This window comes from Furipterus horrens, unplaced genomic scaffold (assembly GCF_987537825.1).
Source record: "Furipterus horrens unplaced genomic scaffold, mFurHor1.1.pri manual_scaffold_11, whole genome shotgun sequence".
NCBI classification, from domain to species: domain Eukaryota; kingdom Metazoa; phylum Chordata; class Mammalia; order Chiroptera; family Furipteridae; genus Furipterus; species Furipterus horrens.
The window spans coordinates 60,221,966-60,238,118 of NW_028327181.1; the positions used below are offsets into that span (position 1 = coordinate 60,221,966).

The 16,153-nt window shown below is 47.6% G+C and overlaps 1 protein-coding gene across 1 annotated transcript in view; it reads right to left on the minus strand.

Moving 5' to 3' along the window:
• ABR (ABR activator of RhoGEF and GTPase) overlaps positions 1-13,681 on the minus strand; it is a 175,366-nt gene extending 161,685 nt beyond the window's left edge. The window contains exon 1 of the mRNA XM_090290769.1: positions 12,505-13,681. Within this exon, the coding sequence (XP_090146895.1) occupies positions 12,505-13,558 (1,054 nt within the window). The 5' untranslated portion in view covers positions 13,559-13,681. The remainder of the gene's footprint in view (positions 1-12,504) is intronic.
• Positions 13,682-16,153: the final 2,472 nt, after the last annotated feature.

Consider the following 16,153-nt stretch of genomic DNA (forward strand, 5'->3'; position numbering starts at 1 on the left):
TGTGCCCTTCTGAGACAAAGAAGACAGGCATGGGGTACCCTGGGGGTGCTCAGGGAGCGCCATGACAAAGTGCAGCGCAGTGGCCTGTGCTCAGAGGGAGCCTGTGGATGCCCGTGTGGGCCTGTGTGTGCGCTCCCTGCCTGGCTGCCTCGGAGGGGCCATAAGAGAGTCCACAAGGCTCATTAGAGACTGAGAGACAACGTGACACTGTGGCTTTCACTGCTCTCAGCGGGAGAGGACTCTGAATTCCTTAAGATACTTTAAAATAAAACAAGACGGTGCAATTATGCAGCTGAACCAAGGCCAGGCAGCTGCATACAAAGTGAGGCTTTCTCCATAATAGGACCACAACCTCAGCTAGACAGTGCTGGGGCCTCACCTTGCTCCCAGGCTGCAGCTGTGAGGCAGGGGTAATTGGATGCTCCACTGCCCTGGCTCTTGGATTATTCAAACTGCAGGATTTCCAGAAGCCTCGGGTTTCAGTTAGGGATATGACCAGGCAACAGAATGAGTAAGATACCATTTGTCATCTTTACAGTCTACCTCAACAACAGACATGGCCAAACCCGTAATGACTGGGATAAAAATAATGAAATTAACCAAAGCACAGTTTACTGTGTGTCAGCGGCTAAGTGCTTTATATGTTGAGTAATTTTATCTTTGTACCAACTTAATTAGGTATTGTTATCATATTATTATCACCCTCAGTCTACGGATATGGAAACTGAGGCACAAAAAACTTAAGTAAGCTCAGGATCACATAGCAGTCAAGTGGCAGAGCTGGGATTCAAACCTAGGCAATGTGGTCCTAGACAGCATGCTCTTGGCCATCATACCAGTAACTGTTTGCATTTACACAGAGCTTACTGTATACCAGGCCCTGTGCTGCCTGTTTTCCAAAAGATTATTCTACTTAATCTTTACACCACCAGGTGAGGTATAATTATGGCCATTGTATAGAAAAGAAAATAGGCTTATAGAAATGTTAAGGGCACGAAATAAAAAGCAGCCTACAGGCTGGATCAAACCCAGGTTCCTGTGATTCAGAGCCCAGCTCTTACCCATTGCTTGGAAGAGAGTCCCAGCTCACCTACCTTAACTAGTCTTCATAAAATTAGGCCTGGAAAACCATCTAGTCTAATCACATCGTCTTAGAGATGAGCAGCTGCAGCCTGGAGAGCCTGAGAGTTAGTTATAAGATGGAATAGAGTAACTTTGGCCCCAGAAAGAACTGAGTTCCATCCTCGTTCTGTCCTTTATTAGCTGTGTGATTTGGGTAAGTGACTCAATCTTCCCAGACTTATTACTATAGAATGGGAATAATAATAGTCTCATGAGGCTGTACTGATTAAAATATATGTGTAGTATATATTTCTACTAAACACTTCACATTACAAAACCATCTCATTATAATCTGGTACCCCCAATTTACAGATCTGACAGTTTATGATTTGAAATAAATAAAGGTGCAAGTGATAAGTAGTTTAGAGGATGGCCCCACGAATCTAATTAATAAGACCTTGGAAAATTACATTGCACTTCTGGGACTTTTCTGAGTGTCACACTCATTCCAAATGTGCAAAAGTCCCCCAAAGAAATCACAATTCTCAGAGACCTGGGCAATCAGACATTGAGGCCTGCTACTCTCACAAATAAAATTGCCATACTACTAGATCATGAACAAAATAAATGTCCATGGTTTTTAATTCTAGTATCCTTTTCACTATGTTAGTGATTTCATAATTTTGCACCTGGAACAATGGACCACACTTTAATGGCTTGTCAAGTTCCTTTGCACAACCATCAAAATTGGTAATGTACACCTGGTTTCATTTGGGGGAGGGGATCTTATTTTTGGTCACTATGACTGGTTGTTTAGCAGGATATGCCTATGTGGCCAGCCCCCTTAAGAGTTTCAAATCTATAAGTCTCAAACCTTTGTGCCCTGCCTGGGAATTGATCCGGCAACCTTTCGGTGTTCAGGCCAGCACTGAAGCCCCTGAGCCACACCAGGCAGGGCAATAGATATATTTTTCTTGCTGCTTTTGCTCTGTATTCTCTAAAAAAATTCTTAAGTATAATCTGCTATTCTTCTGTATGAATATAAGTCATGTATGTATTTGTGTCAATCAGGATAAACCAGATAATGCTGCAGCAACACAAAGCACCAAACATTTCAGTGGCTTAAAATAATGGCGGCTTATTTCTCACTCTAGTACATGTCCATTGAGGGTTGATTAAGAGCTCTGCTCTTTTTTCCCCTCTCTCTAGGACCGGCTGACAGAGCAGTCACAATCTGGAACATTGCGCACTGCAATAGCAAAGGGAAAGGAGGGCTCTGATGGGTCTCCGATCAGCATTAAATGCTCTGGTCCAAAAGCTGCACACATCACTTCCACTCAAACTCATTGAACAGAACTAGGCAAATAGTCCTACCCAATTTCAAGGGAACCAGGAATGTAATCCTACCTGCCCTGTTCCTGGAAAGCAAGGGGGAACCAAAAAATTTAGTTCACGGTCCTAATGACTGGCACTGGTCTCTATTAGTTGGGGAGGGCCTAGTTGGCCAGGTTTGAAGTATCAGCCTTTTTCTGCATTGCCCACCTCCAGGAAACAACACACTCCCATCAGGAAGGGGAGCACACAACGGCCACTTCTCAACTGCTGGGCTGGTGGACATGGTAGTAAGCTGGAAGGGCACACGTTAACATCTCCTTGAGGCATGTGAAGTTTGAAACGGCTTCAGGAAGAAAATCCCACCACAGCTATAGAATATGTTTGATCAATGGGTTCTCCGGGTCCAAAAACAGAGGAGAAGGGGGAGGAAGAGATTAAGATAAAGGCAAAGAAGACAAAGGTCTTTAAAATGCTTAGAGTTCCCAATAGTCTGCTCAGGCATTCTAATCCCATAAACTTCTTACTTGAAAACGTACAATAATTATTTTATTTGTTCAGTAAACACAATATGTCAGCATTGTGCTAGGGGTAGGGATACTAGAATGAAAAGAAGTGGTCCCTTCTAATACACACACACTTTAAGGGCTTAGGATCTGATGGGGATAACAAAGCAGCAAACCATTTTTTAATTCTGGGGCTGGTTTTCCAAAAGCCATTCACAATCCCCTTCACCCTTAACACTCTACATCAGAGGCTGAAGAGCTAAAATTTCTGATTGGCCAGCCTTCCAGGACACCTAATGGCCATGTGACCCAGTGCTGGCCAACAGCATGAAAATAGCAGTTGCTAGGTAGGGCTTAGGGGGAAAGCTTTTTAAAGGGACAGCCAGCCAGTATGATCACTTCAGTCTACTCTGATGAGAGGTAAGAGCTAGAATAAACACTTTGTCTTTAATTCGGAAGATAACTGGGAGCTAAGGGAGAGAGGTTGGAGCAGAACAATTGGTTATTGCAGTGGTTTACGTTAGAGGCAATGAAATGAATGTCTAAATTTTCATGAACATTTTATCGGGCACCTTCTATATCCCAGGCACTATGACACTCTGGAGCTACAAAGACAAAAAAGACACAGGTCAGTACAAGGGCCCCTCTCACCATGCAAACTATAATCCCATGACAGGAAGGAGGGGTGCTCGTGGAACCTCGAGTCTGGGATGTCTGCCCCCTGTCCCAAGTCCAGAAAACACAACCAGGGTAAGATGGGACCAGAGGAAACAAGCCCAGCCCCATGCGGCACCAAGACTGTCGCAATGATGGGAAAGCAAACTGAAGAACTGGATGGTCCTTTTACGCACATAGCTCACCAGAACAAGCCCTGATGTTTCCCAAGATCCACCACTGCATGTGTCAAATTAGAGAAGGAAACGGATGGTTGTAGGAGAAGCCTGGACTCAAAATCGGCCCCCCTCCCACCTGATGTAAATGGCCCGGAATTAGAGAGTAGTGATAGTTGCACACTTTGTGAATATACTAAAAACCACGACCAGACACTTTATTGATTTTATTTTTATTTTACTCCTTACTTGAGGCTATGTTTATTTATTTTAGAGAGAGAGGAAGGAAGGGAGAGAGAAAGAAACATCGATCGTTGCCTCCCTTACACACCTGGACCAGGGATGAAACATGCAACCAGGTGTATGTCAACTGGGAATTGAACCCATGACCTTTTGGTATGCAGGACCATGCTCCAACCAACTGAGCCACCCAGCCAGGGCATGACCATACACTTTAAAAGCGTGCATTTTATAATACATGAATTATCCCTCAATAAAATTATTTAATTTTTAAAATAGGAGGAAAAAAATAACCCTGCTACTAAGCTCTAAGCAAATGTTAGTTAAGTGGTCAGTGTCTTAATTTCCTCATCTGCAAAATAAGAATAGTAGCCCTGGCCAGGTGGCTCAGTTGGTTGAAGCGTGGCCTTGCACACCGAAAGGTTGTGGGTTTGATCCCCAGTTGGGGCGCACACGGAAGGCAACAGATCGATGCTGCTTTCTCACATCAATGTCTGTCTGTCTCTCTCTCTCTCTCTCTCTCTCTCCCTCTCCCCCTTCCTCTCTCTCTAAAATCAATAAAAAATATCTCAGGTGAGGATTAAGGAATTATAAGAAGAATAGTGCTTTAAAATTAGAACAAAATAGCAGACTGTTCTGGATATTAAATGTGATAACATAGGTTAAACACTTAACATAGTGCCTAGCAAGTAATAAAAGTTAAATATATTTTAGTTCCTTTCCTCCTAAGTGCCAATAAAAATTTTTCAACAATCATTTTCTTAGTAGCTTCAAGATGTGATGCAAGCTCTCAGCAACCTCCCTTTAGGCAGTCTTGTCTCGGGCAGACTAAAGTGAGGATCAGCTGGGAAGACAGACACAGGAACTGAAGGTGATGCTCACTGCAGAGAGACTGCAGCTTTACTCTGCAGCTATGCAGTGCAGAAATAACAGGAGAGATTCACGTGGTGTAAATACAGCTGCAGAGACAGCAGTGGTAAAGAAAGCCAGGTAGGCACAGAGATTTCTGCTTATATTTCTGGTTTGGTAAATAAACAGAGTCCAGTTTCCAAAATAGCCAAGTCTGCCCCAACACCTGGACATGTCTACGTGGCTACAATGCAGCCCTGATGTTTAGAGACACCCCATGCCTCCCTCTTACTGCTATGATTCCTCAAAACAAGAATGAACCCAAAACAAACCTTACCCAATCAGAATTGTCTAGCACAGTGCCAAGTCGGAGAACTAACCTTTCCAAAATCAACCAGTACTTATCAAGTGCCCACCATGTGCCCAACCATATGAAGAATACTGTTGATAGGGAGAAAAAGACGCACAAGCCATGTTCCTCGCTCTCAAGGAGCCAGCTAACCTCTTAGTTTGAGAGCAACTCTTCCCAGTAAATATATAAAAGGCACCGTGCCTTGCACAGAGCAGTGGGTCTGTTGTTATTTGTTCACTGGGTCAATGAACTGATAGATGGCACAATAACAAGACAATTGTGCGAGTGTGAGGCTCTCTCTAAGAACCATAAGATGGTTGGAGTAGTTGGAAAAGGCTTGTGCCAGAGGCCGCTAGTTGCCTACCCAATATCGATTCTTCCATTTTTCCTTATAACAGAGCCCCTATTTTACATAGGTGGCCATGTGCACAGATAAAACACTACATTTTCCAGCCTCCCTTATAGCTAGAGATGGCTAATGAAATCTATACAGAAATTCCTAAGAGAGACTCTGTGCTTTAAAAGGCAGACCAACAGCTGCCACTCACTCCCTTTCTTCTCATTCTTGTCTGAAACATGAATGTGACGACTGGATTTCCAGCAGCTATTTTAGACCACGAGGCAACCTTGAGACAGAAGAGCAGAAAGACCAAAGAAGCCTGACTTTCTGATGGTGTTGGACTGCTTAGTTCTGGAGTTCTTTTATACGAGTGATAAATAAACCTCTACCCTGCTTAAGCCACTTTTTGGGGGTTTTGTCTTAAACAGAAAACCCATATCTTAACCAATACAAGGTTCCATAAAAAAGCTAGGCCTTAAAGGAAAGGCTGGCTTTGCGACTGGGCAAATGGAGGTGGGAGGGCACCTGAAATGCCAGAAAGCGTACAGGGAAAAACACTGGCAGGACTGAGCACCGGCTGAAAGCAAGTAGGGCGAGGGTAGTAAAGAACCAGAGAAAGGTTTTGTAGATGTTGGGGGAGACAGGGCTTGATTGGGGAAGCACCAGGGACCACAAAGGAACAACCGAGGGGCAAAACACCTCTGGACCCGGAGGAAGGTAAGAAGGAGAGAAAGAGGCAGACGAAGAGGCGAGGGGAACTTGATTACATGAAGAGATGGGACTATATGCTGTGTTTTGGTTCAGCCAAAATGAAAGTTCCTGTACTTAGGACAGTAACAATAATGCCACCTAAGACTTACTAAACACTTCTGTGCCCGCCTGTGTGCCATGCCACTTTGTACACATTATCTCACTGAAGCTTCACAACAAGCCTATGACACAGTCCTATCCTTACCACCCCGACGTGGCAGACAAGGAACCTGGGGCTTAGAGAGTCAATAACTTGTCTAGTGTGAGTCTTACAACACTGCAAGCTGGGGAACATCAAGCCCAATGTTCAGATGAAGAGAGTGTTTGCACCATTATTTCAAAGCCAGGAAAATGTACAAAGATCCTGACTTTAAAACATAAAGATCCAAAGTCAACTATAGAGCCAATTGCTTTGTGAATAGTCTCTTAATAAGAGAAAACAAAACAAAATACCAAAAACCAACAGACTAGCAGAGTAAAAAAAGTTTTCAGGCTTGGTTGTAGAGGAGGAGGGCATTGTTAAACCTACCCACATCCTCTGACTGATCAGTAAAGGGTTCATGAGATGCAGGAGGCGCTAAGACGGTGGGGGTGAGGGGAGGAGGGAGGCCAGTGTTGAAGAACAGAGCAAACAGGGACACCATGTCAACTCTGGTTATAATGAACAGCAGCCAGCCACCAGCTCATGTGTCTCAAATAGTCTGTTAATGTTTCTCCATGACAGCGAATGAAAAAAAAATTGTCACAGCTAAGGCTGAAAATTCAATACTTTAAGGCATTCAAACACATCCACTGAACACAAGGAATTCTTTTCTGGAGCAAAAATCTCACTAGTCACTCACAGGAAAGGAAAGAAAAAAAATCCACCAGGTTACAAATGAAATAGGTAACATGAGTACCTAGCAGGAAAAACATTTCCCATGAAGATTAAAAATAAAAAGTCTTCATTGGCAGCGTGGCAGAACCTGATAGCAGAGCCTCCCGCATTGGGAAATCGAGAACTCTACAGCTGGCCCAGAACAGCACTACATGCTGGAAGTCAAGTTCAAATGCTGACTCTATTATAAGCCATTTGATTCTGGGTAAATTTCTTTACCTCTCCAAGCCTCAGCACCTTCACCTGTAAAATGGGACTAATAATTTACACCCACTGAGATGGCTATGAGGCTAAATGAGATGGTCTGCTGCTCCTGTTACTATGATTTTGACAGGACTCACATCTTCAGTGTTCTCTGCTTAACTCCCAGGAAAGAAAGGCAATAGGATACAATGGGAAAAGCCTAGATCTGGCTGGTAGGCCCTACCTTCCGTGAGGTTGCTTTTAGCGCTCCAAGGGCCTCATCTGTCTGGGAAGAGGGAGGATTAGACAAACTCTTTAAGAGCTCTTCCTGTTCTAGGCTCTTGAGTGTTGCTGAAGTTCTAAATAACAGTTCTTAGCTGCTTAATTCAGGAACTGACAAGTTACATGCTGCGAAGTTGTTGTTGTTTTGTTTTGTTTTGTTTTTTATCTAAAAACCTATGATATTTACCCCAGGAACCAAAGGCCCAGTGAAAACCTTAAAGGCAGGTCACCAACTTTTGCAGTCCCAGCCCTTAACACAGAAGTTTGAAGTAAGACCTCAATAAATCCTTGCTGAGTGGGATGAATGAATGAATTTTAAGGGCTAGTAAAAATAAAGGCTGCTCTTCCTCCACTGAGCAAAATTTAATGCAAAGAGAAATGCTACCAATTAAAAATACTAATATTTACTTTATCATCTGAACTAAAACCAGAATATCAGATGAATAGTTACTACCAGTCAAAAGGATGCCTGACTCTGAAAGCCACCTTTGGGCTTTGTTAGAAGTGTGCACTTTGGTCCACAGAGTATGTTTGTGGCACAGGGGACACCACATGCTGCAGAAGCATGTCAGCATGAAAGGTAAAACACCAGGGCCTCCTCACATGGGCACACAACTGTGGCTGCCCAAGAGTGGCAGCTGAGGAGGGGAGATCTAAATTCCAGCAGGTGGTCTGCTCACATGTGAGGCCAAACCCACCCCAAAGCCACTCTGTGGCAAGAGCCCTGATAGTTGACCTCAGCAGCAGATGGACTGGTCTTCCGCAGACTTCAGTGATCAAGAAAATAATAATGATGCACATACATATGTACACAACACATGTATGCACTTAATGGGAACTATGTGCCAGGTGCTTCGCTAAACTCTTTAAATATTTTATTGTATTTAATCTTAACTACCCTGATAGGTAGGTGCTATCATTCGAACACACAGGCTCAGGAGTCACACTTCCTGGGTTCAAATCCTAAGTCCTGCTTATAAGCTGGGTGACCTTGCACAGGGTTACTGAGGCTCTCTGGGCCTCAAGATTTTCAAATATAAAATGGAAATAATCACAGTGCCCATCTCATAAATCTGTTATGTGGTGTAAATGAGTTAATATGTGTAAAATGCTTAGAACAGGAGCTGGCACAAAGTAAGTGCTAGATCGGAAAGGTCCACGGTCTCACACCTGGTGAGGGGTAGAACAAGACACAGACACACATGTAACAGCACATATGACCCAACACAACTGATTCTAGCTATGCAGCCCCAATACCCTGCCTATTCACACCACCACCCTCATTCACAGCAATATGGCCTAGTCTTTCTTGGTACCAACCAAGGCTACAAGGTCCAAAAAAAAAAAAAAAAAAAAAAAAGACATTTTTGCCCTGGCTAGTGTGGCTCAGTAGATTGAGTACTGACCAATGAACCAAAAGGTCACCGGTTTGATTCCCAGTCAGGGCACATGCCTGGGTTGTAGGCCAGGTTCCCAGTTGGGGGCGTGTGAGAGACAACTGATTGAAGTATCTCTCACACATAGATGTTTCTCTCCCTCTCTTCCCCTTTCTCTAAAAACAAATAAAATTTAAAAAAGAATTGATGTCCTTTCTCTAAAAAAATAAAATAAAATAAAAACTAAAAAAAATAGGCATTCTAACTAATTTAAATTCTGATTTGGCCACTATGCGTAGAAAAACACCCCAAATGCATCGTGATGTGGGGATCTGCCCTCGTCTAAGGGAAAACAGCCCATTTCCAGGGTGAGGAGTACCTCTATCTCTGGGCCTTTTCATAGAGGTCTTGTGTGCTCTCTCTCCTTGAGACTCTGAGAGGAAGGCAAAGCCAGAATTGTCCAATAAACCTGACCTTCAATTAAGGATATCTGAATACATAAAATGGGCATGATTGCTGGTGGAGAGGAAGAAACAACATGAGGGCCAATCCAGCAAGAGAGCCTCATGAGCTAAGATGACCACTCTGTCCTGGGTTCTGCCTTACTGCCTGGAAGGTACCAGAAAGAGCCAGAGCCTTGCTAGGAAAAACACATGCACCATAGAAAGCCAAAGCCTCTGTGATTCAGGATGATCTGGGAGTGAGAAGCATTAACTCAAAGAAAACAACCTGTAGTCATGGTTGGTGAACACTATGGGTAAATCCGCTATGTGCCAGGACCTGTTCAAAGCCCTTCAGAAGTAACATTCCATTTATATCTCATATCAACAGTCTACGGTAAGCACTGTTCATTGGGCTCATTTCACAGATGAGGAAACTGAGACCCAGAAAATTCAAGTAACTTCTCCCAAGGTCACACAAGCAGTCTAGCTTCAGAGCCCATGGTCTTTATCAGTGTTTTCAAAGCTTTTTGTCCAACCCACACCAAGAAGTATGTTCTACATCAGGACCCAGTATACACCCACACATTTATACATAATTGAAACAAAGTTTTTAAACAGAATAATACTCACAATTACCATGTGCAATGCATTCTGATGTTTTCTATTCTATTCCATCACATTTAAATATATATATACACGTGTGTGTGTGTGTGTATGTGTGTGTGTATATAATTCAACAGATATGTATAGAACACCTAACTTGTTGGATGCTGTTCTAGGCTTTGGGGCAATGTCAGTAAATGAAAGAGACAAAAATCTTTGCCCTCTTGGAGCTTGCATTTTATTGCAGACAAAGATGAATAAGATCCACAATTGTAGCATCTGAGCTGGTAATTTGGTGAGCACAATGAATGGAGAAAAAGAAAGCAGGGATGGCCAAGGGTGGCCAACGAAGGCCTGGCAGTACTTTCATTCTTCATTACATAATTTCAGTGGGCTGTCACTCACAGCGTGAAAACCCCAGCCCTGCCCTTAATCCCTCCACTCTAGTGTCTCTCTGTGTATCTGAAGTCTCTTTCTCCTAGTGTACCAAGGCGCAACATGTATGTGGTTGTGTGCGCACGTGCACACATGCATGTATAGGAACACATGGAGTGTGTATGTGCATGTCTACCCCCATTCACTTCCTCACTGGGGAGGTTTGGGAGCCAGAGGCAGGGCCCCCACATGCAACTGTGCAGGGGTTCCCTGTAAAGCTTGCCCTGCAGAGAGATCCTGGAATGGGGCCTGAAACACAGCCCAGGCACCGCTAGCCAAAGCCAAGAGTGCCAGACGTGTGCCCTGGCTGGAGTCTTCAGTCCAAAGGAAAGAGAATCTTTTTTATCACTGATCCACCCACAGGGGCCACCTTTTGTAGCTGCAGGCCAGAGAGGGATGCTAGTTCCTAATTTGCATCAATTGCTCACTGTGCTGGAGTGCCCTTAAGAAGAGAGGAAACAGCTTGCCGAAATAAAAGTCACTCCCGGGGGGAAAATCCAGTGCATTGGGCACACCTGGCAGGGTGATTGATGTGGGTCTGAGGGGAGATGGGACTGGAGCCAGCTTTGAAGCAGCTCTGGACCACCTGAGTAGGCTCCACTGAGGGCATTTGAAACTTGACACTAGAGTGCAATCTTCAGACTCTTCCTCTGAGTTAAAGGGGCGCATAAAAAATGTTACTAGCACAGGCAGCAAAAAGCACGACCTATGGAAAAAGTAGCCAATCTCTGCTAATGAATAAGTGTCATTGATCACAACAGATAGTCGACTTGATGAACGTTCCAAATGTGCTTTTAGCAAAGTAGACAGTTTCTCATTCAAATGCAAACTTAACCAGCTAAGATCTAATAATGGAGATTTTGGAACAATCCCAGCATCAGTAATTTTTTTTTTCTTCCTTCACTTAGGAGGGAGGCATCTGAAGTTCCTGGTCATAGCATAAGCCAAAGAGACACCAATTTATACCTTCCGTACAGCTGAGGAGACCCTGACAGTCCCTGGGGGCAGCAGAGGAGCAGTCACAGGCTACTCTGCGCCCCTGTCCTTTCCTCCTCCCCGACCTGTGAGGAGCTGGAGGCTGGGAGACATTAATTCAAAACATATTTATTGAGTACTTATTCAATACTATGTGCGAGGCAGCATGCTGACCACCACAAGGGGATGCAAAACAATGGCTAAGACCGGGTCCTGTCCTCAGAAGACAGAGCAGACATGAAGGAAAACAACAAATGACAGGAGGCCCAAGTGGAGGGATCAGCTCACTCCAGTGAATCACTTAATCTCTCTGAGCTTCGGTTTCCTCCTTTATCAAATGAAGGCTCTGCACCAGACACGATCTCCAGGCACAAGGCCAGTTTGAAGACTCCATGATTCTAAGTCCTTCCCTTCCCACTCAGGCTCCCAGGCTCCTAGGAAGCTGACAGATCAAGTGCAGCCAGCCTTCCAGGAAGAGGGCCAGTCAGCAAAGGCAGGGGACAGTAAGGATTATGTACCTCTCCCAGAGTGAGAGCCTGTTCCAATTTGGTCCGTTCACTGATACAGGCTGGAGAAGATGAGAGATAAGTTCAGAAAATTAAATGGAAGATGTAGACTTCCACATCAAGGAATCTGCAGGAAATGGGAGACACTGGAGTTTGTGCAGAGAAGGATACTATCGGGGTGGCACAAAGGAATGTGGCCAACCTGTGGAGGGTGAGCTGGAAGGGGTGAGAATGGATGGTGTCGCAACAGTCAGAGCAGAAAGGCTAAGGCCTAAGTGAAAGATTCCTCCCTCGATCTGGCCATTCCATCACCTCCTGCCATCGCTGTAACGCTTATTTTCAAGAACTCGCCCAAGTCGAAATCACTTCGCGCTACATACCCTCCCCCACCTTTTTTTAAGTTCCACAAGTAGCTTCAAGGTTAACAGGTAAATCTTATCTCCCTTTTTCCCAGGCGCCTGAGATTAAACAGGACCAACAAGGTGTGCCTGGGATGGGGTGCAGAGGCGATCAGTAGCCCCCCGGGGTGCGCGAAGCGGGGATGGAGAGAGGGGTGCGCCTACCAGCAGAGGAGCCGTCTTCGTGGTCCGAGCTGTTGTGGCTGCAGTCACTGCCCCTTTCCGGCGAGCTATGGCTGGGCGAGTCCCGCTCGGGAACCCGCAGGAACCTCTTGCGCCGCCACGGGGGTAGGTGCTCTCGGGCCCCGCGCCGGGGGACCTCATCAATAGCTGTGGGCGAGCCCCGCCCGTCCTTGGCCTCCGACTCCAGCTGCTCCAGGTCACGGCTCCGGCGCTGCTGCCGCCAGCCCCCCGGGATCAGGTGCATCCAGCGGTGAGGGCTACTCGCCCGTGCCGGCTTTTCGGTCTCATCGCGGGTCCCAAATCTGCAGGGGGCCACGAGCAAGTGGCCTAGGACGAATTTCTCGTTTAAATCCACCATCTCGAAGTCGTGGTCACTGCTGTCACCCCCATCGTCAGCGCCCGAGGCGTCCGGCTCGCCCTCCTCCGAGCCCCGCCCCGCACGGGTCCCCGAGGACGGCTCCTCTCTCGGGGCGCTGGAAACGGTGCCCTCGTGGCCGGGGGGCGCACAGTCCTCCCGGGGCCTGAAGAGGAGGCGAGGCTGCAGCAGATGTTGGTGTATGGCTGCGGTCAAGCTGCGCACGGTGCCCCCGGCCCCCGCCGCCACGGGCCAGGTCGGAAGGTCCAGGCACACGTACGGAGGTGTCTCGGCTCTGGCGGCCACCTCCGGGTCAGGGCGCTCGGGTCCCGGGAGGTCTCCGCCGCCGCCGCCGCCGCCCGCTGCGTCCTCTCCGCGCGGTGACGGCGCCCGCTCGGGTCCGGCCGGCGCCGGCTCCTCGGCCGAAGCTCCCCGGCTGCCGCCGTCTCCGCCCTCCAGGCGCCCGCGGCCCGGCTCCCGCTCCTCCCCGGCCAGGGCCGACTGCAGGTAGGAGACTTTAAACTTCTCCTCTGCCAACACCTGTTGCAGCCGCTTCAGGTTGAGTTTACAGCGCTCCAGCTCCCGCTCCATGTCCAGCACCGAGTCTAGCCGCATGACTGGCGCCTCCTGCCCGGGGAACTCAGCCTGCCAGTGGCGCTCGAAGTCCTGAGGGTCCCACATGCCGGGCGCCCCTTCGGGCCTCCGGGGCCCAGCTCCTCGGCGCGGCGGGCTGGGGTCGCGCCCGGCTCTCTCCGGAAGCCCGCGCTGGCGTGGTCTCGCCTGCCCTTCACGTCAGCCCCAGAAGAGAATGAGAGAAAAAATAAAGTTTTTCCCCTTCCGCCCTCGTGTCTTTCTCCCACCCCCACCCCTTTCTTCTGGTTTTCGCCTCCCTGACGTAAGCGTCTACCAGCGGCGGAGGCGGGGGCCTGGGGGCCTTGGGCCCGCCCGCGGCAGGACGCGCCGAGCCCGCGGTCAGCAGCCCCTGCGACGGGGCCCGGCGCCCGCGGCTCGGGCGGGGAGAGCGCGGCGGGGGCGGAGCCTCGGTGGCGCTGGGCCAGGCCCCGCAGGGGCGCCTCCGAGCCGCGCTGGCGGCGGGAAGCTGCGAGGGGGCCGCGGCGGGTCGGGCCTTCTGGGCTGTCCACCCAGAGGCGCCGGCGACCCCTGCAGCTGGCCGCCGTAGGCCCGGCTTTGCAGCTTCGTGGCCAGTCTGGCTGCGCAGCTCCCGCCAACGCGCGGGATCCCTGCACCCGAGCGCGGGACCGCGCAGCCCGGGGAGGCGGGAGCCCCCGAGAGGGAGCGCGCGGGGGCGCTTGGCCCCCCCCCCCCGGTCTACCTCCCGCCACCCGGCTCTCCGCTGCCTCGCCGGCCCAGGGTCCGCGCAGCGCCTTGGACCAAGAAAAAAAGGTGGCGGGAAGGCGATGTGGCGTGGCAGGTGTCGAAAGGAGAGGTCTCCTGACCGCGGAGTTGCCCTTCGCCGGGATTTATTGAGTGCCTTGAACAAATTTGATCAAAGTCACAGAGCTGTTTAATTCAAACCTGGGATAAAACTTTGGTTGTGTGTGTGTGTGTTTTAAAGTCATTTTTAAAGTGTTCTCTCCACTGCTCCCTAGAGTTTTTCCGGAAAGAGAGAGGCAAGGGTGACAGCTCCAATTAGCTCTGTTTAGTGGCCCCTGTGACTTCAAAGCTGGGGGTACTCCCCTGTGACTGAATCAAACATGACTTCAGGGGCCTTAGACACCTGGGTGTCTAAAAGGACCCTCTACTCCTCTTTGTGGTCTGAACAATTCCCCTACAGAGGAAAAGAAAGGAGAAGCTTAGGACGAGAGCCTAGACTGGCACTTGGGGTGGGGTGGCTAGGGACTGCCGCGTCACCCTGCTCTCCACACTCTTCAAGGGTCTCCCCACTGTCCCTAGAGAAATGTCCTGATAAATTATCTTATGCTTGCAGAAAGGTGGGGGACCTTAATGGTGTCGTACAGAAATTGAGTCTCCATGGGAGCAATTTTGAATCGGTGTGCCATGGCAAACCAGTGAACCGCAAGAATTTTTAAAGCATGCAATACCTAAGTAGTCAGGGGCACTGCCCCCCTCTTTTCTTAGATTGTCAAATTTAAAAAATGGCAACAGCCAACACAACAATAGCTGTCCAGTGTAAATGAATCAAAATTATACCTATTTATTCTGTCAGGTTGGCAAAAAAGTATATTTTTGGTGTGCCACATAATTTTACTAATTAACTTGTGTATGCCATGAGATGAAAAAGGTTGAAAATCACTGCTCTAAGAGACTAAATAACTTGACAGCTGGAAATTTGTCCTGTCCTCAAAGCCCCTTGGGGACTGGAGCTAAACTCTGAGACCTTTTCAGCCCCTTGCCAGTCTCCTCTCATGTCAACCATCTGAACAGACCATCCTGCTCCCACTTGCTTTTCAATCCCTTTCAATCTATCCCTTGGTATTAGGAAGATAATTCTTTCTTTAAAATATATATAATGATATATATTATTGATTTTAGAGAGAGAGAAAGGGAGAGAGAGAGAGATTTGTTGCTTCACTTATTTATGTACTTATTGGTTGATTCCTGTATGTACCCTGACCAGGGATCAAACCCACAAAACTTGAGGTATTGGATGGATGGTGCTCTAGTCACCTGAATTACCAGCCAGGGCTACCAGGAAGATAATTCTTAACCACAGATGAAATAGTGCCATGCTTCTGCTCAGAACCCTTCAGTGGCTCCTCGTCACCTACAGGATGGCGTCCAGACTCCTCTGTATGACACAGGAGGTCTTCCCACATTTGGTCTCTGCCTTTCTCCAGTGCTCTAACCATACCAACTCTATGCTGTACCCAAAGATGTCTCCCTCTTTATGGGCGCCTTTTCCACTTCTGTGAAACTCCTGTACCCACACATTGGGCACAGATCCTGCTGCCTGGAGGACTCCAATCCTCCATTAAGACCCAGCTGAGGGATCCCCACTAGGAGAAGACCATTCTTTGTGTCACCACTCCATCTTGGACATGTCCTTATCTTTGCCCTCGTTCCACTTTATTATAATTACTAGTGGCATCTTTTGTTTCCCCTGCTTTCAGAACTCTTCAAGGGCAGGGACTGTGTCTTTTCTACTTTTGTATTCCTGCTGCTTCTGGCAGAGTGTGGCAGAGAGGACTGATCATTGTTGAATGAAGACGAATGAATGAATGAACAGAGAGATGAAGGAATACCCACCTTTCAGTTCCTTCTGGGCTTTTCCATTTGTGAATCACTCCAGACCAG